The sequence below is a fragment of the Ricinus communis genome, chromosome 4 (genome assembly GCF_019578655.1).
Source record: "Ricinus communis isolate WT05 ecotype wild-type chromosome 4, ASM1957865v1, whole genome shotgun sequence".
Lineage (NCBI taxonomy): Eukaryota > Viridiplantae > Streptophyta > Magnoliopsida > Malpighiales > Euphorbiaceae > Ricinus > Ricinus communis.
Window position 1 is genome coordinate 23,810,638 of NC_063259.1, and position 24,107 is coordinate 23,834,744.

General features: G+C 32.5%; 4 protein-coding genes across 4 annotated transcripts; all 4 read right to left on the reverse strand.

The window, feature by feature from the left end:
• Positions 1-3,201: 3,201 nt before the first annotated feature.
• On the reverse strand, positions 3,202-4,235 carry LOC8264517. The gene has a single exon (XM_002514475.4). The coding sequence runs from the start codon at positions 4,061-4,063 to the stop codon at positions 3,413-3,415; it is 651 nt and encodes a 216-aa protein (XP_002514521.4). The 5' UTR covers positions 4,064-4,235; the 3' UTR covers positions 3,202-3,412.
• Positions 4,236-5,068: 833 nt separating this feature from the next.
• LOC8264518 (proline-rich receptor-like protein kinase PERK9) lies at positions 5,069-10,736 on the reverse strand. The gene is made up of 8 exons (XM_048372966.1): positions 8,645-10,736; positions 7,882-8,292; positions 7,708-7,794; positions 7,103-7,173; positions 6,943-7,019; positions 6,608-6,755; positions 5,743-5,904; positions 5,069-5,642 (listed from the first exon to the last, which is right to left on the reverse strand). Exons 1-8 carry the CDS (start codon positions 9,792-9,794, stop codon positions 5,463-5,465), a joined length of 2,286 nt encoding a protein of 761 aa, XP_048228923.1. The 5' UTR covers positions 9,795-10,736; the 3' UTR covers positions 5,069-5,462.
• A 6,537-nt stretch (positions 10,737-17,273) lies between these two features.
• LOC8264519 (5'-deoxynucleotidase HDDC2) lies at positions 17,274-21,524 on the reverse strand. The gene is made up of 8 exons (XM_002514477.4): positions 21,015-21,524; positions 19,847-19,971; positions 19,288-19,325; positions 18,671-18,781; positions 18,512-18,591; positions 17,983-18,019; positions 17,860-17,901; positions 17,274-17,778 (listed from the first exon to the last, which is right to left on the reverse strand). Exons 1-8 carry the CDS (start codon positions 21,282-21,284, stop codon positions 17,693-17,695), a joined length of 789 nt encoding a protein of 262 aa, XP_002514523.1. The 5' UTR covers positions 21,285-21,524; the 3' UTR covers positions 17,274-17,692.
• Positions 21,525-21,947: 423 nt separating this feature from the next.
• Positions 21,948-23,074, reverse strand: LOC125369944. Its single transcript, XM_048373431.1, has one exon. It carries the CDS (start codon positions 22,632-22,634, stop codon positions 22,140-22,142), a length of 495 nt encoding a protein of 164 aa, XP_048229388.1. The 5' UTR covers positions 22,635-23,074; the 3' UTR covers positions 21,948-22,139.
• Positions 23,075-24,107: the final 1,033 nt, after the last annotated feature.

Here is a 24,107-nt window from a genome sequence, read left to right on the forward strand (position 1 = left end):
AAAAAGTAATTTAGTTCCTAACTTACCCCATAGCACACGCCAAAAGTGACTTAGAAATTTAACATCTCTATCACTAACAATGGTCCTAGGTACTCCATGCAAACGCACAGCTTCCCTAAGAAACAAATCAGCAATATGGACAGCATCATCACTTTTATGGCAAGGGATAAAGTGAGCCGTTTTACTAAACCTATCTATAACAACAAATATACTATCTCTACCTTTCCTAGATCTCGGCAAACCAAGTACAAAGTCCATAGACAAATCTGTCCAAGGAACATCAGGAATAGGTAAAGGTGTATATAACCCATGGGGTTACCATTTGGACTTAGCTTTCAAACACACAATGCATTGACCATAAATTTATGCACTTCACGTTTCATGCATGGCCAATAAAAATGCTCAATCAGAATATCATAAGTCTTTTGCACCCTAAAATGACCCATTAAACCGCCTCCATGTGCTTCCCTAACCAATACAGCCCGCAAAGAACAATTAGGAATACAAAGACGATTTTTCTAAAACATTAAATAAAGCCCATTCAGTTGTGTCTTTACTTGGGCCTATCCTAGCATGACCAATTGAGCTTCCTTGACTAGCCCAATCTTGCATATAGCCAATTAAGGCTTCTTGTAGCTTCTTGGACCTTAACCTTGTAATTGAGCCTTGTAGCATGCTCAATGGATCTTTAGCTTTATTTTTGGTTTTCTTGTTGTCCTCTCCATCAAGTCCATCTTTAAGCTTGGCCATGTCCATATCAGGAATGGTCTTACTAGATTTCAACAAATTATTCAGAATTTTGAGAGGAGGAACTCTAGATATTGACTTGTGTTATGTTCCGCTGACTTTTTAGCCAAGTTGTATGGTCTATTCATTGAATTATCTTTTTCCTTATGATATAAATTTTTTATAATTTATAATGAAACTCACATAAATCAGAGTTTTTCTTTAAGAAAAAAAGGAAAAAGCTATGTTGTTTGACTTCTTTAATCAAGAGTTTTATTAAGTGTTCAATCTGCTGTGGAAAAAATTTATTATCCAAACTTGAAAGAAATTAATTTTGAAATTTTTTGTTCTATGTTTGATATATGTTTCATTTCCACTTCTACATCAAATCGATAGATGAATAACACAGAATATGTGTCAATCATCTAATACCAAAATGTAAAATACTCGTACATCCGTATCACTCTCCTATTAATTGTGGTATATACACCCAAGTCTAGGTTTAAAATTTATAGACAGTATAGTCTTTGAGGTTTATGGAAAACTTTTTAGTTCCCGTATTTATATGACAATAAAAAAATTTAGTCTCTTTATTTTTAATTTTTAGTTCCTCTTGTTTTATCATAGTATATTCTTTATAGAAAATGTTCTTAAATTCTTGCGATAATATGATAAACCAATCTTACTTCTTGTGATGACATTTTAATGCAACTAATAGGGAGAAAATGCTTAAATATGGCAAGAATAGTTTAAAGAGAGTAAAAAATAAATTTAATAGATCACAAAGGAATAATCTCAAGAGCAATAAACATTTTTTGGGTTTAATTTAGTGCATAATTTGTGACATGGATAATACAAGTAGCATTAGACGATAGATGTCGTAAATCTAAAATTATTGGTTCGCAAGCTTTAGTAGGATTTATAATTCATATAATTGTAGAACGTTGTTGAGTCAGCAACATGTGTGGCAAGTGGTGTGTTATCAATTCAAAATCCGGCAGCCATATCAGCAAATAAGTGTCAGATTCCTCTTTGGTACTGGCGGAAGATACAGAAATAATAGGAGTGGTACCAAAAATAAACAAATTGAAGGTTTGGTGCCATTTGGAAAAAAGTGCGAAGATTTGATACCAGCGGTGCAATTAACTCTCCTTTTCTGTCCATTCATGTGCAGCTACTAGGGCTGTTTTGTTATGCCACTTCTGGAGTGCGACCCATAAAATCTTGTATGCTTGTTAGTGCCGTAAACTTAGTACTGAGTTGTGCCTACCAGAGGCTTAGTTGGAGGATCCTTGGGATAAGTGAAGTAGAAAATGGATTTATTCATTCTATAATAAATAAGGGTTATAAGCCGTATATAAGCAGCTGTTTAGTGACCGTACTGAAAGGTACGTATGGTGGAAGTTGATTGAAGATAATATTTGCAGCATTCAGAACCAGCCTTGAAGTGAATGAATTAGAAAGAACGAAGAAGTAAGGAAATGAGACGACTCTTTCTTGAACTATATCATAAACAGATTTTCCTTTTCACACCAATCACGAGTTTTTCTTCATTCCTCTCGTATCTTGTTGTAACGCCCTTAATGCTAGATTTTGAAAAAAAAAAATTCATATAATTTCTATTTAGGTCTGATTCAGATTTCTTCGTGGATATCTTAAAAAGATAATACAATAAAAAAAAAAACTGAATTACATAAGATATTTGTAGCCATATTTATAGGATTAAGGCCTTAGGAAACATAAATCTTACAAGATAAAAAAAAATCAAAATCAATAAAATAAAATATTCTCCTAAATAAGAGCAAACATCTAATATATTCTCTAACTTCTTATTTAAAAAAGTCTAAATTAAAAAGTACACAATTCCTAATCCTTAACTAAAAAATAAGACAATTTAAAAATATATCATATTATTTTAGGAACAATATGATAATAAAACATTCCTCTTTTGCCAAATTCCTATTTGGTGTCATGTAGCCATTGAAGTAAAATTAAAGAAGGATAGACAGTAAAGAGTCTTTACATTAAAAAATAAAATGAATAGCATGAAAAGAACATAAATACTTGAATAAAAAGTTCGAACCAAAAGCAGAAGGAATAGTCGTTTTACAAATACAGGGATTAAAACTCTTGTTGGTTCAAAAACATAGGAATAAAAGTAAACCTCAAGGACTAAACTGTCTAACAATATTTAAGCCTTAGAAACCAAAAATTAGTTTTTAAGAAGATAGGGATAAAAAGTGTTTTTTTAATGAGATTAAACTATCAAATAATATTTAAACATCAGGGGCTAAAAGTTAACATTTCCAAGAATAGGGACTAAATATTTTTGAGGGTAAACCGGAGAAACGCCGATCTAATTTTTCTGAAATGAACAGTCCTTCAAATTGATGTTGTTAATTGGTTAGCAGTATCCTTCTGAAAATTTTACCATTGATGCAGAATGGAGAGTTTGAACCTTCCAAGAGAAAGAAATGGTAAAAACTGTATTATGTTTTCTTTATTTCTAGTTTCATATCTGATCATATGATCTCTGAGATTTTCTTAACAGCGCCACTTTTATAACATACTAATATGAGCAGTTGGGTGCTTCTCAAGCATATCATATTATCCCAATTCCATCAAAGATTTGGCTTATAGATGCCTACAAAAAACCAGGCAACTGATTAATTACCATTATAGCTTATTAAATGGCTAACTGATTAATTTTATTATCTGAAGAACTAACTATTTCAACTAACTCAAACTGTACAAGGCTTAAATCTAGTTTTTGTTTGTCTACACCTTCTGATCCCTCCCTACCCCAAAAGCTTCCAAATGCAAACTCTCCCCTTTGTGACAATTCTTCTAACACCCCTTCAATATCCTTCATACAACTGCCACGGCCATGACTTTCATGGAATCCTTCTACTTGAATTCTTTTACCCCTTTCATGGAATTCCAAGATTTTGTTGCCAATCCTATTACTTACCACTGATTCCATCCCCTTCTCTGCTGCTTTTTTTCTGTACCGAATTCGGAGTTTCTTCTTCGCGTATTCCTTAGTCTTTCGGAAGAGTTTGCAAGGAAGTTTGAGCAAAATGAAGATTAAGAGTTGCAGCATCAAGCATTGGCAGCAACAGGATATGACAACACAATCCGCTGCGAGCATGTTCCAGTCTTCCATGGCTGTAAAAGATGGAAGAAGGAAGGAGATGATTCCGGTGTAGAAAAATGGTATATGGAAGTCATGCCTTGACAAGGAATAAGTTCCTTGTCCTCCCAACAGGGTATTAGGAAGGGTGAAGCAAACATAAATGATATGTGGCGAAGCTATAAAAAGGTAGCCATTAGTCATGGATTAAGAGATTAATCATTGTATTTGCCTGAAATATAAAGCTACAATCTTTCTGTTAGGATATTTGAATATAAATACAATAGTGGAAGTAAAGGAAACATGAGCTGTTCTATTCTTTTTTCTTGAATCCTACTCTTTTATGGTAATTGGAAGGTTACTTGGATGACTTCTTGCCTTGCCTTGAGAGTTTTGAAGTATGTCCTTAACGCAAATATATATATATATGTACAATAAAGTTTTTCCCTTTCACATGTAAAATATAAGAGTTTAGATAACAGAATATTTAATTTCTTTCTTTGTCAACTCTACTCTGAGCTGTCATTAAAATTATTCTACTTTCCCTCCACTGGAGTTACAATATCTCCAATCTCATCTTCATGTGCCTGGAAATTTAAAAGTCTCTATTTTGTTTCATCAGACAATTTTATTTTTCTTGATCTTTTACATGTATATTATATTCCTGAAGAATATGATGACCCTATAGTTACATAAGTATAATCTCTGAAGCATTCAGATTGATGACATGTTGGAAAATGGTGGAAAATATTTTCCATGAACTGAAAAAAGAAAAACCAATGAACAGAGATTTCTAACTGAACAGCCGTTCGATTCTAGCAGAAAGGAACTGAATGCCAGATAAAGAACTATGTCCAAACTACACTCCCTGAAACTTAACCTGCCCTCTGACGCAATCAGTAGGTAAGCATATAGAACTTGAGAAATGGTTGTTGAATCGTTAAGCTATATATGATAGGAAAATTATTGTAGGCATCAGTATCTCAAGATAATCGGTCATTCATGCTAACGATGAAACTTTCTAATTTCTAAGATACTTGCAAGAAGTTATCCTGCAGCATCTGTGTTTTTCTGATGCTTCATGGACCATCATTATTTTCATAAATTTTCCATCCATGAAAAGGAGAAATATTCTGATATATAATTATGAGCAAACTGAACAATCTTCTAATAACGGCAGCCGAGTTTTAAGGAAATCAAACCAGAAACGGAAGGAACAAAATCATAGCTTTTATTAATACTATAGTTGGTACGAGCAAAATTGAATCATAGCTTTGTTAATACTGTAGATGATCGGAACAAAATTGAATCATAGCTTTACTAATACTATAAGTTGTAGTAACAAAATTTGCACGAGCTAGTTACAAGAAAAAAGAATAGCTTGTATTATGTGCAAAAGCTTAAAAAAAAAAAAAAAAAAAAACTGGTAACTAATAATGAGGGTTGGAGTCCTGTCACCGCGCAAGATGCAGTCAAATGCCAGATATACACATCCTGTACATCTAAAGGTAAGCCACCCTCCAACTGAATTAGCTTGAGCTTGCACGGGGCGCCAGCTGAACTCGGGAAACCCTACTGTTAACAGATGTATTAAGAATTCCTCTTAACTATCCAAGCTGCCTTGGCTGAAAAAATCGGTACTGTAATTTTGACTACCAAATGCCATTCTCCGAAATAATCTGATTTCAGCAGATTGTTGTGCTGAGTTGAATATCTCACTTTCCCCAACTCTCATTCCATTGCTTAGATCTGCAGCAGCTAAACCATCAAAAGCTCTGACAACCTGAGAAGTACAAGAAAATTAAGCAATACATCCCACCATTTTTTCAGCGAGATTCAGAAGAAAGCATTTTTGGCCAGTTGTACGATCAAAACTCACGTACCTGTCCCATTCGCGGTCTTTTGGCAGCTGAATGACGCACACAGGCTGCAGCAGCCTCAATCATTGTAAACATTTCACTTTCAACATAATTCTTTTCAAGCCTTGGATCCACCAAACCATCAAATTCCTCATTGGCTAGTGCATGACCAAGTAAAGGTCGAGCCTGAAGAAAAAAGTAGTCCATTCGTTGAAGATCAAGTTTCACGAAGATTTACTTCTTACAAGTCATTCTATTGTTTCACCTCTGTACAACTATATCTTATTGCTTTCGCATTCTTTTCTTTTCCAGCTCAAGTATGTGTGTGCATCTGATCTGTAATTGTGAAATTTGCACTGAGGTTCCGTCACCCGTGAGGACTTCTTATTTTTCATAAAATAAGACATGTTATTTATTTTATTAAAAATCCAAGTTGAAACTAACATATGCATTCTTTATCAACTGTTCCTTGACTATATAGGAAATGACGAACAAAGTTTTATTCAGCACTTGGGGTTCTTCCAGCCTTTTAAGCATTTAATTGACATCAACATACAGAAACATCAAGCTGTTGGTACCATCAGCAGAAGATTATTTTCCTTTATTACGATTTTATCACTTCTGCTACTAAGGTTCTAAATTAATAGTAGTGACATCACTAATGAATTCTAACCAAGCAAAAGTGAGCATTGATGAAAGAAAGTTTGTATGACAAAGTACATCCAACAGTATATTCTTACGAAAGTTTCAACTTCTGCAGAAAAGATATATATGGGTTTAATCATTTGTGCATAATTAAATAAGGGGCGAGATTTAGGAAATTGAAATGAGGATTTTTTTTCTTTTGGCAGTGCAACAGCATCAAGAAGTCTGAGATCAAATTATTTACCCATTGCACAAGGCTCTCATCTCCCAATGGTTGGGACGCATCCACAGGTTTTCGTCCAGTGATTAGCTCCAAAAGCACAACCCCATATGAGAATACATCAGACTTGTCAGTTAGTTTGCCACTTGATGCATATTCAGGGGCCATGTATCTGTATAACCGAGAAAACAATTAGATGAATATAGCATGGCCATTATATGCTTGTGCATTGTAAAATTGCCCCAGATCGCTCCATAAGCAACAAAAGAAAGAGTGGGTAAGCAAGTAGCTGCCTCCACTCAGTCCTAGAAAGACCAGAAGTGATAGGCATCTAAGAAAATAAAAAATAAACGACGTACCCAAAAGTCCCCATAACACGTGTAGTCACATGTGTATCTGCATCAATAGCTAACTTGGCAAGACCGAAGTCCGAAACCTACAAAGTGAAACAATTAAGAATAATGTGAATGAGATCAGTAAAATATTAATCTAGTTAGCTGGAGTGTAAGCAGTGTGTACCTTAGCTTCAAAATTGTTATCCAAAAGAATGTTTGACGACTTAATATCCCGGTGAATAACCCGAGGATGACCTACATGTAACGAAAAAGAAATGGACTATTTACATCTAGATCTTGATGAAGCAAAAATTGCTTTTGAAATTGGGTGCAATAATGAAATCTGTTTTTTCCCTAAAACTCAAATCTCAGCATTTGGAAGAAGGGGTAACCATAAAGAGCTTGACCTTTTCTGGTCAAACCAGAAATTTCAACTTAATAACAATAATAATGAGCAAGAAGAAGAAAATGGAAGAGTTTCTCTTCAGAAATGATTCGGAGAAGGTACTTAGGTCTTTTCATCATTGTATGACCTTAGTCCCAAATATAATATCATATGGAGTGCAAATTGCCTTACAACCCAGTTATGTTTCATCACAAGTTTTTAAGTTTAAACTCCAGTTTTTCTTATCATACCATTTTGTGAATTTAACGGTACAGCATAACATTTGAGACTGGAATGTTTGTTTTGATAACAAATAGAAGAAAACAGGCAAATGAGATGGTGAATTCAGATTGCAATACATAAATAAGGACTAAATGAGAACCAAAATTAGGAAAGGAACTTACAGTCTTCATGAAGATAAGCTATCCCACGAGCCGCACCAGCAGCAATCTTGACACGTGCTGCCCAGTTGAGAACTGGCCTACCTTCCCCTACAGCATGCAAGAAATGAATGCAAAATTATTAAACAGTTATGTTGGTTTTGTACTTAAATTCTCAGTTATAGGTTGTATCTTTACCATGAAGATGGAAGTGAAGGGTATTGTTCGGAACATAATCATATACAAGCAATCTTCGGTTGTCAGAGATGCAGTAACCCACAAGTGAAACCAAATGGCGATGGTGTATACGGCTAATAATCTCAACTTCAGCTTTAAATTCTCGTTCACCCTGTCCTCCACCAACTTTAAGCTGTTTTACTGCCACCTCTCTCCCATCCGGTAGGCAACCTTTATATACGGAACCAAATCCCCCCTCCCCCAAAAGATTTTGAGATGAAAATCCATTTGTGGACTTGAGCAATTCTTCATACATAAACCATGACCTCGAATTGCCTAATCCGCCAGAACCACTTGGTGAATAAACGTAATCAGTACTAGACCCACTTCCCATTAGGGGAATTGTTGTCTGTGCTTTTGACAAATTTAAATCTGGATAGAATTTAAAAAAAAATTGAAAATTCTATTAACAATCTCTTTATCAGTAAAATGCTAAAGCAGCATAGACAGATTATCAACTTGATAAGGCTGTTAACAAAATTAACCAATTTGCTTTTCTCATTATGAGAATGAACTCTTCTGTATGTCTATATTTAACCTTCTCTAAATATAAAAGCATTAACCATATAATATCAGCATTAATCATCTGTCATATGCAGTTCAGGTTGCAGTAATTACATCAGATTACGAGAAGTACATGTGATAGAGATTTCTAAGTTTATGATTGCATCTATTAGTTCATATCATGCTAAAGAATTCTGAAGATGCAACGTAAAACAATTACCTGTTCTTGGGGAAGAGCCCAGAGGAGACGGCATAACATAACCACCATTGAGTCCATGTGCCTCTTTCCTCCTCTTCCTCATGCACAAGACAGCCAACCCAACAATGCTGAGCATTATGATACCTACTACTACACCAATAGCCACTATGCCTCCGGTACCAATGCCTCCATCACCTGGTGATTTTGAATTTTCTGGAGCACTAGTATTATTGTCAGATGGGGGTGCAGAACTGAGTGAAGGAGGCGGCGGGCTCAATGTTATCAATGGCGGAGAAGTTGATGCATTTGGAGTAGAATTTGAAGGAGAAGGTGTTGGCTGAGAAGGTGGAAATGGAGTACGTCCAGGAGGTGGGGGTGCATTACTAGGAGTAGGGGCTATTGATGCTGGTGGAGGGGGTGAATTTTCAGGTGGAGCTGATGCCGGTGGAGGGGGTGAACTGGCAGGTGGCGTTGATGCTGGTGGAGGAGGTGAAGTGGTGGGCGGGGTTGCTGCCGGAGCTGGAGGTGACCTTCTGGGAGGTGGCACGGATACTGGTGGTGGCGAAGAATTGGTCGGTGGTTCTGAAGGGGTTGCTGGTGGCGGCGGTGGTGATGGAGGAGAATTGGTAGGTGGTTCTGAAGGGGTTGCTGGTGGTGGCGGTGGTGATGGAGGATTTTCAGGTGGCTTTGATGATGGCGGTGGTGGTGATGGTGGTGACTCTTGAGGTGGGCTTAGTGATGCTGGTGGAGGTGAATTCGCTGGTGGACGTGCTGATGATGGTGGAGGAGAAGTTGTAGGTGTATTGGATGGAGGTGGTGGAGAAGTAGGAGGATCAGATGGAGTTGCTGGAGGAGTTGAGCTGACAGGTGGAGGGGGTAATTGTACTGGTGATTGTGGTGGCGGAGGAGAATTTGAGGTTGGAGGATCAGCATTGGGTGAAGGTGGAGGTGGCGAAGTTGTAGGCGGTGGTGATGCCACAGGTGGTTGTGGAGTTGGAGTTGATGCATTGGCAGGAGGAGGACTTGCAACAACAGCAGAAGGTGTCTGAGAAGGAGGGGATGGTGTTGAAGGGGTAGTGACGTTGGGCTGTGGAATTGGAGAAGTTGTGAGAGGGTCTGGTGGAGGAGGGGAGGACTGTAGCGGTGGACTAGTGGTGGATGATGGTGCCATCAATATAATTACCAAATCTAAGATATTTCACTTTCAACTTTCAACATACAATCCACATACCAAAATTATTTTCTCATCATTAATATCTCACTTTCTCATAATTCCATTGGGTATACAAAATTCATGATCCATTTCAAGTGAAACAATAAAATTCCAAAACTTTATAATGCACAGTCATCTAAATCACCAAACTTCACCAACCAAAAGACTGAAAATCACCAAATATACATTCTTAAGAACACAGTAACCTCGTTGACAGTCAGAACAACCATCACCAGCTATTGTCAGAGCAAAACCCTTATCACTGTTCAGTTTTTCTTATAGCTATACCCTTATCACCAATCGCTTTTGTAACTAAAACCAGATAGCATAAAAAATTTTAAGCTAAAACACAGATCATTAGCCACTCCCAAAGCAAGAACCACATATCACCAAATCAGTCAAAACTCAAAACCCACATCACCAAACAAGTTTTAAACAATACCCAGATCACTGAATTTAGAATTTAAAAAAAAAAAAAATTGATCTTTAGCCTATAAATAAACTACCAAAAAAAAAAAATCACTTCTTTGGATGAGCAAATGTAGAACCACTTAATCATCAGTAGCTTGTTTTCTTTATTGACCAAAAGAAGAATTCCCCCAGATTACCATACCTCTCGATCACAACTTCCTTAATTCTTAGAAGGAGAAAACTGAAATCTTTTTGAACTGGCTTGCTCTGTTCTTGAACCTCCTCACTCCTGCATAGGAAACTCAAAAGCAGGAACACGGATTGTGGGGTCTCAAATCCAAAGCAGTACTGATGGAGACCCTCTCCTCAAAGAATTGAAGAAAAGAAAAAAACAATCAGTTTGTTTTGATTTGAATGTGAAACCTGCATGATTATTTTCTTTAGACTATCATGGCATCATTATCACAATATTCAAGATTCATATATGCATAGAAACAGAGCTTGCTTTATGGTAACGTCAAGTCCTTTTAAAAACAATGGACTTTGTTTTTGGTAATAATCAATTTTTCCGTTGCAAAGAATATTGTGTAATATTAGTTAAAAATAAGTTACGTTCTCATAAAGCTATTAGACCAATAAATAAATAAATAATTCCTTTTTAACTAAAATAAATTTATTTATAAATAATAGTAAGATGCGGCTTTAAAATCTCCGGAGAGTTGAATAAAAAAAAAAAAAACTCATTTCTTTTTCTTTTTTCTTAATTACTACTACATGACAAAGATATAATAGATTTGATTAATTAAAAGTTTAATTATGATTCTGTTTTCAAGGGCCCTGTTTGATACTATAATTTAATATATTAATGCTCTGTTTTCTGTTGGTTTACTTGGACTTTTCTTTTGGAGGCCTGAGTTTGAGTTTGACCCTACTTATATAATAATGGGCAAAATTTAGGATCATTTTCATATCCATTATACTATTATATGCTTTTGTTTTATTGATATCTATATTTTTTATTTTTTATTTTTAATTTGTAAGATTACCAATTTCTGATTTGTGATAAGAACAAAGACAATAGCTTGTGAGTTGAATTGGTGGGGTGCTGCTCTTGTGATTGTGATTAGAAGGAATTATTCCTCATAAGTGAGGTATTAGGTAAAAGAGTATGTCATTCATGATAACATTTCTTATTACATAATAGAATGGCATTTGATACTTGTTTACATAAATTATTATTAATAATGAGAAGGATTAATAAAAGGAAGAATTCTAGCTTTTTTTTTAATTAATTTCAAATATTATTTTCCTTTTCTTCTCATTTTTATCAAAACCATTTTGAATTCAGAAAAAAATTATCCATAATTCTTAACATTAAACGTATTTTTATTGCTATTTTTAAATTTAATTTGTATTGCGAAATTCTCTATGTTTTAATTTCAGTATTAAAATCATCATAAATTCATTAAGAAGAATTCTACTAAAATATAAGATATTATAAACTTCTAAAACTCATAAAGAATATTAAGTTTGTATTAAGTTATGATGCTGCATTGAAGAAGGGAAAAATATTAAGTGTGGATAATATTAGAAGCTAAAAAATGGAAATATTCAATATGTTGTCACTTTTGTACCCAAGAAGTGTGGAAAATAACTAATTTAATTAGATCTAATAAATTTTTAATTAAAAAATAATTTCTATTTTTATTTACAATAATTAATAAGGTTACGAATTTGAATATTTTATTACTAATGTTAATATTGATAAAAGTTTATATAGCAAATAATAGATAATGAGTATGCATATATTTTGAAGTGTACAAATACATCTGATCAGCTAACATGGGAATACAATACGCATGATTTCACATGTAATAATTTCTCGAACATTATCGTATGTTCATGTGGCAATAAAGAGAGAGAGAGAGAGAGAGAGGGAATTAAGGAAGAAAAAGAATATATGGTGGGGGGTAGATTTGGCATCTTAACCAAACACAAAAGAATAAGAATGTTGACTGGCGTGTTTTTCTTTTTAAATTAAAAATTTATAAAAATAAAATAATTTATTATTTTGATGTAAAATAATAGAATTCAATTATAACCAGAAAGCGAATATAAGTATTTTTTACAAAAATATTTTTCTTTAACATTCATCACCGATAATCTTGGTAGAGAAATTAACATTGATTTATCAATAAAATACAGTTAAAAAATTAGTTGTATCCAAAATTCAAAATCAAAGAAATAAAATAAAAGAAACGTATAAAAAAATAAATTAAAAACAATGGTTTTTGGGTAAAAGATACCGGTGACCACCTTAATATATATATATTTTTCGGGTTGCTGGGTGCTTATAGTGTGATACTCAGACAGAAAGGAAATAGACTAAGATCAAGATCTGACGGTTAATAAGAAAGCAACTCATGATCTTGGCATCCAACAGAATCTGTCAGGTGTAATAGACAAAATTTTTACAAGTGGTGGTAGGGCCAACTTGTCCCGGTTATTGACAGTCATAGCAACCCGTGATTAATCTAATCATTCTGTTTTGTTCTTGTTTTCTTTTTATTCAACTCAAATTTATTATTTCTCTTTTTGTTTTGTTTCAACATTTTATCAAAAATATTTAGTCAATTTTTATCATCATTTCTACACAATAATTACTTTACTTTTTACAAAGGAATTACTTCTTATCTTTGGATTCATTTTTCTCTCTTTTAAAAAATAATAATAATAATAATTTCAACCCCTTGCATTTTAATACAATATTTACATATTTGCTATTTCACTTGTGATAAAATATATTATACATTTTTATTTTCAAAAAACTATTGAAATTAACTATGAAAGATTATACTATATATATATATATATATAAATCATTTTAATATACATTAATATATAATACTGTATTTATTAATGTAAATAAATATAAAATTTGTTAATTATATCATATTATCAATTAATAAAATATTATTTATTTTAAAATATATTCAATAATATTTGATAATTTTAAATTTTTGTATATAAATTTACTAATAATTTAAATCAATAAAACAACAGATAAAGCAATTAAATTATCTAAAATATTATTAATTAATTATTATAGTTTAAAGTAAATTATATTATAATAGTACTATGGCATATATATTAATTAGATTAGACAAGTTGTCGGTGAGGGAGAAGAAAAGGAAAGAAACCTGACAGCACGTGCCTATCCATGGCCATAGGTACCATCATCAGACAACAAATTGGCAGGCATAATACGCGCATATCGTAGAGTCACCTACGACTGTTTCAAGCTTTGTTGTGGAAGTGTCAAGTTTCAATTAAAGATATATATGTATGAAATAGTTTTCTTCTTTTGTTCTTCCATTGGACTCTGCATTAATGTCTTCAAAACGCAGCCAACAATAATGGGTTAATGTTCAATGGTTTGGACATGGTCTTAAGTAGTAATTCTAGGGACAACCTTGTTAACCTTAAAAATATCTGCTATTTTCAGACCTGTATCTCCAACATTTTATGTTTCTTGGTGTTTGGTTGAGTGATTTTGGATCTAGCATGCGGGAGGTTTATGCATATTAACCAAATTGTTATCGCCATTTTTCTTTTAAATTTTATATACAAACCGTTGCTTTCACTTAGATCAAGAAATTTTAAAAAATTTATGAATTTTATTTAAATTTATTGTATATAAAGTAGAAAAAAGATTTACTTTCATAAATTCTTAAAAAATATTTTAATTTCCGAAACCAATTTAAGATTTTAATTTCTTAAGAGACAGAAAATTCTAAAATTTACAAAAGAATAGCGAGTTATTGTAATACCTTTTTATTCTCAAATTATTTTTAAGAAATTTATATTATCCTAAAAATTATTTTTGACTTTTAAATAAAAATTTATTATTTATTTGTTTATTCAAAGAAATAAAGTTTAGATATGTCTTTAAATTTTGCAGGCATGACTAAATAGACCTTTTTAAGTCATTTTAATCAAAAACTCATATTTTAGCTCACTCCATTCTTACATGAAAGAGTGAGAGTTATTTTCTTTTAAAAATAAAAGAAAAGTTTGAAATAAAATAAAAAATAGTTAATATTAATTAAGAAATTATAATTTTTTAATGTTATTATTAGTAACTAATTATTTATTTGTAAAATTTAATTTAAATTCTAGTTTCTATTGAATTCACTCTCTTATTAAAAAGAGTATAATTCACTCTCTTTAAAAATGGCTAAAATAAAATAAAAGAAATAAATTTTGAGTTAAAATTGTCCAAAAAGATAAAAGGCATATTTAACCGCCTTCAAAGTTGAGAAGTATATTAATCCTATTCCTTGTCTAAATGACAAGATTTTTAAAATTTATAGATTTTCAATCTACGGATTTAAGAATTCCTAAAGTCAAACAATCTTAAAACATTTTTGAACCTTCCAATTTCTGCATCATGAAAATTGCCTCTAGACTAAATGCCTTAACGGTCCATGTGGCCCTACCTAATTGATAGCCGATGCTTGTAATATGGATTTCGGTCCATATGATTCCACCCGAAATCCATAAACACGTGTGAAAAGGAGAAAAATAAAATAATTTTTTATTTTTTAAATTGCACAATGTGCAGACTTTTGTCCCCATATCTTTATTTTTTTAAATTGTACCGATTTTAAATTTTTTAAATTATAATAAATAAATTTATAAAGAGTAATATTATATTAAAAATTATATATTAAATAATTTTTTAAATATTTATAAAAGCTACTTATTTATTCGTGTGGTATACGACTGTCACTATTTTAAAAATTTTATGTTTTGATATATAAATTTATTTTTTACACATAAAATTTTATTTTTTAAAATTATAATAAAATAAATTCAATATTATATTAAAAATAATACTTTGAATAAATTTCTTTTATAAAAAATAATTATAAATAATAATTTTTTAAATTTATCTTCGATCGTCATAATTATTTTAATTATAAAAATAATATAAATTGAATTTATATATAAAATTAAATAAATTTTTAATATTTTATAATTATTTTAAATATTTAAAAATAATAATAAATTAAATATTTTTAATGTCTTTATTTGTTTTGTATATTTTAAGATTTTATTAATACAATAATATAAAAATATCAATAAATGAATAAAAAAACTACAAAATTATATATAAACTTAAATTTTACGTATCAATAATAAGTATACAAAATTTAAAAAAAAAATCATATATGTCAGAATATAATAACAAATATCAAAAAGTTTTTATTAGACCAGATACATATTAATATTTTTTTTGGTTCATTTGTATGTATTAAAATGTTTATTTTCTATACATATAATATCTATTAGATGTAATACTCTATAATAATTAATTTTCTTTGTATTTAAATGTTTATTAGCTATGAACTTAATATTCATTACGGTCAATGTTCATGTTCATTTTGTTTCATGTATTATTCATGAGTGTTAATACTAATATTCATTATTCAATATTGCAATGTTCATTATTTGTATATATAATATTCATCAATATTCTCAAATGAAAATATTGATTAGTTACGAAAGCTTTTATTGTTTTTGTGATGCATATTGGAAAAATTTTATGATTGCTATAAACATTCATCATTTATAGACGTAAAATTCATTAGTTTATCACTGAATATTCATCATTAATGAAAATCATATCCACTAATCTATTCAAATGTACATATATAATTTAGACATAACATAAATCGTCCTTACACAGTTGGTAAATAATAGAAAATATCAAGCTAAAATTATACTACAAATATTTATATTGTAGTACACATATCTTTTCAATAAAATTAAATTAATAAACATTCAACATTCAACACATGGTTAATGAATATAAATTAATAAACATTTAATATAAATTTGAAAATTTAAACTCTAATTATTATACAGATAAAAACAATTAGGGATGGACCTTTAGTCCATAAAGCTATATAGATAAGGGTCTATATTATGATTTGCGATTGACACTCATTCATTAATTTCTTTTTTTATTATTATAATTTATAATTCTGTTCTATGCTGTAATAAATAAATCTATGACTTTTTATGTTATTAACAAATAGAGATGATAGTCGGAGGTATTTGATCTGACTGAACTCTAATGAAAAAGACATGAATAGACCGTTAATGACAAGATGCACTGACTTTGGTAAATTTGCCAAAGACCAAAATGCGGATGCCATTTCTACAACAAAGTTGAAGCTAGTTTTCTGATCCAATTTTATCTTACAAACTCTTTGTATCTGGAAATGAAATCTTTGGCTTCTTAACGCAATTCCTGCAGTTCAAAAAGATTAGATGAATTTGGAAAACTATTGCTGGCTAGTTCAAAAATACATAAAGAAGAGAGTAACGTAATGCTGGCTGCTTAACAAATAACATTAGAGATAGAATTTCAAGTTAAATTTGAATGAACTTAAATTATTCATTACGGTGCATCTAAGAATGTGTAAATAAATAATAAAAATATCTTTTAATTTAATTAAAATTTTAAATTCAAGTCTCAGATATTTTTAAAATAGTATTTTATCATCTATCAGAATTATTTCCGGCGCACTTTAGATTATATAAAAAAAAAAAGAAATTATTTTCATTGCATGATAGTAAAAGAATAGATAAAAAGGATATGGTAAGGATGGAGGAGTCTCTAATGGCGGTTAATTTATCAAGCAAAAAGGCACCTGTCTTTCCTTCAATAGTACATAATTAAAAACTAGTTCGAGCATTGAATCATAATTTTCCTTCAGCATTAAGGGAAGACGACTTGACTTTGAGATAGGGTCATTTCAATTCAACTACTGAACCACATCCCCAATTCCACGCAATGTTGACTTGCTGACACTTGCATCTTTATATATGCGGAAATCAAAATGTAAAAGCCTGAAATAGTATTAGTGTAACAACTTTTTGTAGAACACAAATATTAGTTCATTAACAACTACCACTGAATTTAGAGTCTCTTAACTAATTTCCTGAGAATTAATCTTGCAATGCAAATATTTTGATCTTATTGTAGTCACATTAGTTACATTAAATTATGTCCAAACTAAAAGGTGTGCTCTTAACTACATTGATAAGCCTGCCATGATGATCCGGCCGCCCAATCATAGAGACCACCATCTCTTACACATTATTCAAATTTTTAAGACACTAAAGTTGCCATTAACAGACAGTATGCTGGCACCACTGGATTCTGTACTGATTAGTAGTTACAGCGGATTTCAAGAATTTGAAGCTCTTGCTGCCCCCCTCTTGCTTTCCCATACAATCTAATGGTTACCCTTCCAGAATCAGGACCGACAAAAAGAGGCGTTTCGAGGTGAATAGCCAGGAGGAAGTCTTCAAGTTGTCAACCGACTCCTCAACCAGAAAAAAAAGATGAAAAATGTAGCTATATCTGGATGTTAGTGTAGCTTGCTGGCCAATCTAGAGTTTCTTCTCGAGATAATCTCAGCTGCCCAGCTCTTTCCAATTTCAGTCTGAAACTTGCCTGCAGAGGAAATGCTCTAGCATATGATCAAGTACATAAATTTCATGAAAATACATTACAGAATAGCGGTTCTAATTTTACCAGATGTTGAAAGGAAAAACTCATCCAGCACCTTCCCATGTTCTGCAAAAAAATGAATTTTAAATGAAAAGGAAAATGTAGCTCAAATCCAAAGTATGAAGATATATTCATTGGAGATCATACCCATTTCATATTCCAACGCTTGTAAAATCATCTCAACCTAAATAGAAGATAACAGTATTAGATCACTGAGGATTAGAATGCACTATAGGATACACAAAGTAATATAAAGTCAAATGCACTGATAAAGCAAAACACACATTTTAGGATGTCATGCATAAAGAAAAGAAAACCAGTGTAAGATCTATAAACACATTGGACCTGTTTGGGATTGTCGTTCGTTGTTAAAACAGCAGGTCATACAAATATATATATTTTTTTTTTGATTTAGTAGATTGATTTTTTTTTTTTTTGCTTTATGTATAGTGGTAACAGTAGATTACTACTCTGCAGCTTCTGAAAACTGATTCACTAAAATTTCCAACAGGATACAGACAGTATAGTAAAAAACATTTAGCTTTTAGGCTGTCCTATATCAATATTTTCACAAGACAATAAGAAAGAATGCCAATCCATCATCTTTTGAACCATAAATCCATTTCTTAAGCACAAAATTAAAAATCTTCCATTTGAATGGCCGATTGCTACATACTTTGTCAAAATCTTTCACAAGGTTGGCCTCCAAGGAAGCATTGTTCTCATACTCTTCCCACAGTTCTTTGATCTCTTCAGCTGCAATAAGATAGTAATTAAAACAACTCTAACTGAAATCAATCAGCAATTTAGATAGTTGAATAACAAAAGTAAGTACCCCTCATTCCTCCGCCAAGAACCTCACACATTTCATTTAAAGCTGCTTGCTCCCGTCTGCTCTTTTCTTGCTTAGGCACACCGTCAGATGGTGTAATATCTCCAACAATAGCTATCAAAGTTCAAACCCTAACTTAAACTTCAGGACCCCAAAAGAGTGTCCACTCACATTTAACCATAGAAAATAATCAAGTTGTTTGTAATAATGAAAGGAGAAAACATAAAATCATCAATCCATACTGGTTTTGTTACATTTTAGGTCAGATAAGCATCACGACAAGCTCAGAAAAGGCCTCTATTGTGCTCATAATGCACAGATATTGAAATGCGGTGTCAGTCTCCTAATATATAATAATATTCTTCTACTCTCTTGTGAGGGATCCATTTGTGATGCCAGCGCTGAATTGGTTCGTATAGATATTTGAGCTTTTTGCTGTGAAGAGTCAACTTTATAGGGTGAATACGAATTAAAACAAAACTGAGCTACATGGTTTACTTTAGAAACAGCTCTACCCACGTTATATTTTTGAGACCTCTACCTATTTCATCTTATTAAGCTACAAGATGAATAAATCACATCCACCATATTTAGAAATTACAAAAAAGTTAAAATAATACCTTCTGCAATGTCATGTACAATCGCAATCTTTATGCACCTGTTTCAGTAAAGAGGATAAAAAAATCTGATAAGAAATTCCCATAAAAATGAGGAAACAGAAAACAAATATCAATCCACCAATTCTGTTTGGGACTTGCCAGTACCATCAAAGAATCACTCAACCCAAAGCTTAAGTTGTTGGGTGAGGTCCCAATAATAGTTTTATATCTCTAACAATACTGAATGAGAAAATTTAGAAGTACCACATCCTGCAGTTCACAAGTGTTACTAGTAATCCAAACTAAGCAGTTTTGAACTTGCAAACCACCTGTTAGCAAATCTGGCAGCACAAGACCTACTGCTAAGCTGAAAGATCAATATCTTCCCTAAAATAATAATAACGGTTCAATATAAGTAGACCCCACCCACCAAATCAACACATCTGCCCAACATATTAGGCCGCATGCATACTCAAATGCCTCATTCATTGGAATTTATTAAACAACAGCGATTTTATTAAAATGAAATCAAGTAAATAATGAAGAGCATAGGCCTTGACATGATATGAGAAAGTCAAACCTTTCTCGATTTAAATTGGGAAGGTCACCAGCAATAAGTGCCATTAAAGCCATGCGGTACATATGATCAGCAATTGATTCAGGACCCTTTATCCCATGGTTGATCCATCCCTTCCTTTTTGTAGTCTTGAGGGGAGGAGAAGAGAGAAACATTAGAAATCCCTATCCTTCAAAATCTTATCTCAATAAAAAATTGTATTAAGGTCTACATCCAACACAACAGTTACAAAAGGCTTAATGTAGATTATAAATATCAATCATAAATCCAGGCAGTTAGGATAGAAATTTGTTTAGTTGAATAATAAAAGGACAATGAACATTTATCCTAGAACACACCAGCTACACTCATGATCTAAACCAATAGAAGTGCCTTATGCAGATGAATACACCAGAAACATGCATGCATCCAAGGTTTTATATAATCAATGAAAAACAGAATGCCTGAACATCTTCCAATAGTTATTTATAGAAATAGATTATATAAGTTTTTCTTATACCAGATTAAGTAAATTGAATAATGTAGCAAATGCATATAGCCAAAGACACCAATTCTATCCTAAACATATATATATATATATATATATATTTTAACTCCTCCAAAGACAAGGAAAGGGTGGTTATTGGATGATTTACTGATTTAAACCTGATAAACTCTATGTTTTTATTTGATAGAAAAAGGTAAGTAAAAGTGAATTCCATTGTGGAGCCGTATGCAATGCGTGTATATATATATATATGGCACCAGTTACTTTTGTTTTTGGTCTTTTAACTTTGCAAAGAAAGAAAGGGTGTTATTCGCAGCAACCAGGGCTAGCATTGTAATCCCGGATTTCATATTCCCATTCTCATTAACTAAAATATTATGTCAAATAATTTGACCAATTCTGGGAATAGCTTGATCCCCATAACTTATATCATAACTCTCAACAGCCAGCATCAACCTTCATATTGCAATCAAATTCAATTAAAAAAAATAACTAATTTGAGCATGCATTGACAAAAAGACACAGAGATCATCATTCAAATTTTGTTGGCTATCCACAATAGCCTCCTAAACTATGAAGTAACCTTTGGTAATACCCAATTCCATAAACAGCCTATGACAATTATTTGTTAGGTTTAAAAAAAAAAAAAGAAAAAGGAAAGCTTTCCTTCTCAAAATTCTTTACCTTCAAGCGATGGCACAATGTGAGAAAATCAATCGCGGATGATGATGACGACGACGACCCGATATCAGATTGAGGTTCAATCACGAATCTCAAAGGACCCGACCCGTCAGAACTGGGTACTTGAGAGCGAACCGAGACGATTCTTGAAACCGGAAGCTCGGTTAAGAAAGAGGGTCGGGAAGACGAAACCCGTTTAAAGAAGACAACAGGCGAGCGAGGAGGAGGAGCTAAAGAGCGAGGAAAACAGCGAGTTGATGGATTAACTGCCATTGTTATGGTTGCTATAGGGATCAAGAAAAAAAGAAGTGGAAAAATTTGTGGTCTCTTCTTTTTGACAGTGAACAAGAAAGAAAGCTTTTGATATTGTTCTGTTGTTCTTTCTTTGATCTATAATTATGCATTGGTGTCGAGACCTCTATTGTTTCGGGTCTGGACGAGGGGAAATCTTTCTTTCACACGCGCACGTAATTGCAAACAAACAAATTCCAGAGATTTGTTTTCTTGTTTTTCTTTTTTGAGATAAATTTCTATTTCTTGTTAGTTGGGCACGTTTTTATTTATTCTGTGGCTAAATGGCCCCGGATCACGTCTAATTCATTCCAAAATCCCTTTTTTTCTTAACCTGTTTTATCAATCTTTCTTTTTATTTTTATCTAATTTCCTCAATTATTAGAGTAAAAAGCTCTTAAATAAAGTCGAGAGTTCATTCCTTATGATGATTTAAACAATACACTAGCCAATACCAAAAATTCAAAAAAATTAGTTATTTTTTGTCTTTAAAATATTATTTATTATCTGTAAAATAAAAAACTGTGGCGTTGTTTTAATTTTAAAAAATTTAATTCATAACGAGTTGTTAAAGTTAATTTTGGAATAAACTGAACCTTAATATTAGTTTAGAGAACAAATTGACCTTTAAGCCTTTAGACAATCTAATAATTAATATAATTGTATCGTTTGATGAATATTTTTACAAGTTAATAACATATAATGAATAGTTCATAATCTTATACAGATGGGTGCTGCGTGCATGCTCGAATTTTTCCTCAACGAGTGGGCGAAAACCGTGCATCTACAATGGTAAGTGGCAAGAGGGAAGTTCTTCTCATCTTTGTCGCCCAAAAACTAAAAGTTGTCCTTTAGTAAGAACCGCTGGTGAATCCAGCGGCATAGCTTTGTTGCTACGCCATTCAATTTCCCCATCACCGGCAAAGTGTATAGAACGTATGGCACAGGCCGCGCTGCGTCTGGCAACAGAAGTGATGCCAGTGAAGCTAGAGAACAGGAACCAATTATCCTCATAATCGCTTGACAAAGACGAGAAGGAAATGCCAACTCAACGCCATACGCAATGCAATATGCAAGTAAACTAGCAATAGCAAATTGGGTAGTGACAGGGTGCGTCTCGAAGGGAGATTTGCTCGACCCTTGACATTTTATCTCAATAAAATTAAGAAGCACCGGAACAATGAAAGCAAGAATGGCATGTAGAGAAGTTGAGGTAATCAGCTGTTGTTGGCCGTTCTGAATGTTGTAAGTGATGTTGAAAGATAGCTGCTGTCTATTAGAGAAGAAAGTTCTGGGTGAGTGGGGGAGGGAAATGCGACTTGAATCAGCCATTGAAGTGCCAATATCGGATCTGTGTGGTCCATACTGACTAATATCGTTGCTTTCAATATATATAGAAGGATGAAACACCGAATTGCTTAACTCTCCAGTAGGCTTCTTTGCTATTTGCTCATTTTTGCTAATTTAAGGTCAAACATATATTTTTTATTAGAGTAACCATTTCCACCAGTCAATGGCCATTTTGTTTTGTTTTAAACGTATTTTTTTATATTCACTTATATATTTAGAAAATAATTTTCGAAACGTGCTTATCATAAAATTAAATCATAATTAATGTGAAATTAACATCTCTTGATTATAGACTTATTATTATTATTAAACCTCATAGGAGCTCTAGTAAGTTTATCATTCTTTTTTTTTTGAAATAAACTTTTAATTTCATAAAGATCAACATCAATATTCAGAAAACAAGACCTACGACAATGACAGAATGTCCGGATTAATCAATGGGATAGAATTCTGGTCCAAGGAACCTGACGTAGAATCTGCTACTCTTGCGATTGTGTGAGAACAACTCTCGCACATTTCCTAACACAATAGAGTTGAAACTCTGCAAAAAGAATGAAGAAGCTTCTTGCAAGTTACTATAAAAATAAAGACACATACAATAAATAAAATTAACCTTCGATTATTTAAAGAAACAAACAAATTGTGTAATAAGAGTCTTCTTATCTAATGGACGTCTCCCTTTCAACATCACTTGCAACGTTCTGAAGAGCGTTAATCTCAGCCAACAATCATTCCAGTGCTTCTTAATCTGACTGACATAAATTCTCAAGGAACAAGCGAATCTCCCTCACCCGGCTACTTCCAAGATTCCCATTGCCAGTTCACTTACCTTTGGACTCACCAGCTATATTTAAATGCTAGTTTTCGTTTTGGACAATCTGCAGGCCTCCGAAGACCTGCTAGCTGACCTTCATGGATGCACATTAGCGACACAGGAGACATTCACATAGAATCAGCTGTGCCATATTAATACATTACAAGCAAATGAACATCCAAAGTGGTGAGTCAATTGCTTTGCTAGGTACAGCATATGCCAAATTCCCTAGTGAAACTAGGCTAGACATGAGAGAAAATTGCTTCCTTAGTGGATCTCATTGGACCGCCAACCTAGACAGGTGACAGGGGCCAGTGTGGGAAAGCCATAAAAAGGATTTGGAAAGGTCCAGTAGCCTCTCAAGTGAAATCTGAGCTATCATCTTGAGTAGTCTTGTAAACTAAAAGACACCTAGTAACAAATAGCTATCTTTCTTCCATATTAGATATGGATTGCGTGTTGATTGATAGTAAAAACAGAAACATAGAAAGTAGCTAAATATTCAAGTCTAGTTTACTTTCCTATGTTGATTTTCCAAGCAATTGGCAAAACTAGCTAGCTATTCAATTTGATTTTGGGAAAATATTGAGCATTTTCGAGAGTATTTTCTTTCTGTCATTATTTTGTTCCACCTTCTCAAA

What these genes read in the sequence shown, in the direction of transcription:
- LOC8264517 (XM_002514475.4), bottom strand. Translation starts at nt 4,063, where the DNA reads ATGACTAATGGCTACCTTTTTATAGCTTCGCCACATATCATTTATGTT.
- LOC8264519 (XM_002514477.4), bottom strand. Translation starts at nt 21,284, where the DNA reads ATGGCAGTTAATCCATCAACTCGCTGTTTTCCTCGCTCTTTAGCTCCT. An exon ending in TTGTGAAAGATTTTGACAAA is followed by an intron (nt 18,020 to 18,511) that starts GTATGTAGCAAT and finishes TCTTCTATTTAG; the next exon opens with GTTGAGATGATTTTACAAGC. An exon ending in AGCGTTGGAATATGAAATGG is followed by an intron (nt 17,902 to 17,982) that starts GTATGATCTCCA and finishes ATTTTTTTGCAG; the next exon opens with AACATGGGAAGGTGCTGGAT.
- LOC125369944 (XM_048373431.1), bottom strand. Translation starts at nt 22,634, where the DNA reads ATGGCTGATTCAAGTCGCATTTCCCTCCCCCACTCACCCAGAACTTTC.
- LOC8264518 (XM_048372966.1), bottom strand. Translation starts at nt 9,794, where the DNA reads ATGGCACCATCATCCACCACTAGTCCACCGCTACAGTCCTCCCCTCCT. An exon ending in CGTGTTATGGGGACTTTTGG is followed by an intron (nt 6,756 to 6,942) that starts GTACGTCGTTTA and finishes TCGGTTATACAG; the next exon opens with ATACATGGCCCCTGAATATG. An exon ending in ATGAGAGCCTTGTGCAATGG is followed by an intron (nt 5,905 to 6,607) that starts GTAAATAATTTG and finishes TTTTTTCTTCAG; the next exon opens with GCTCGACCTTTACTTGGTCA.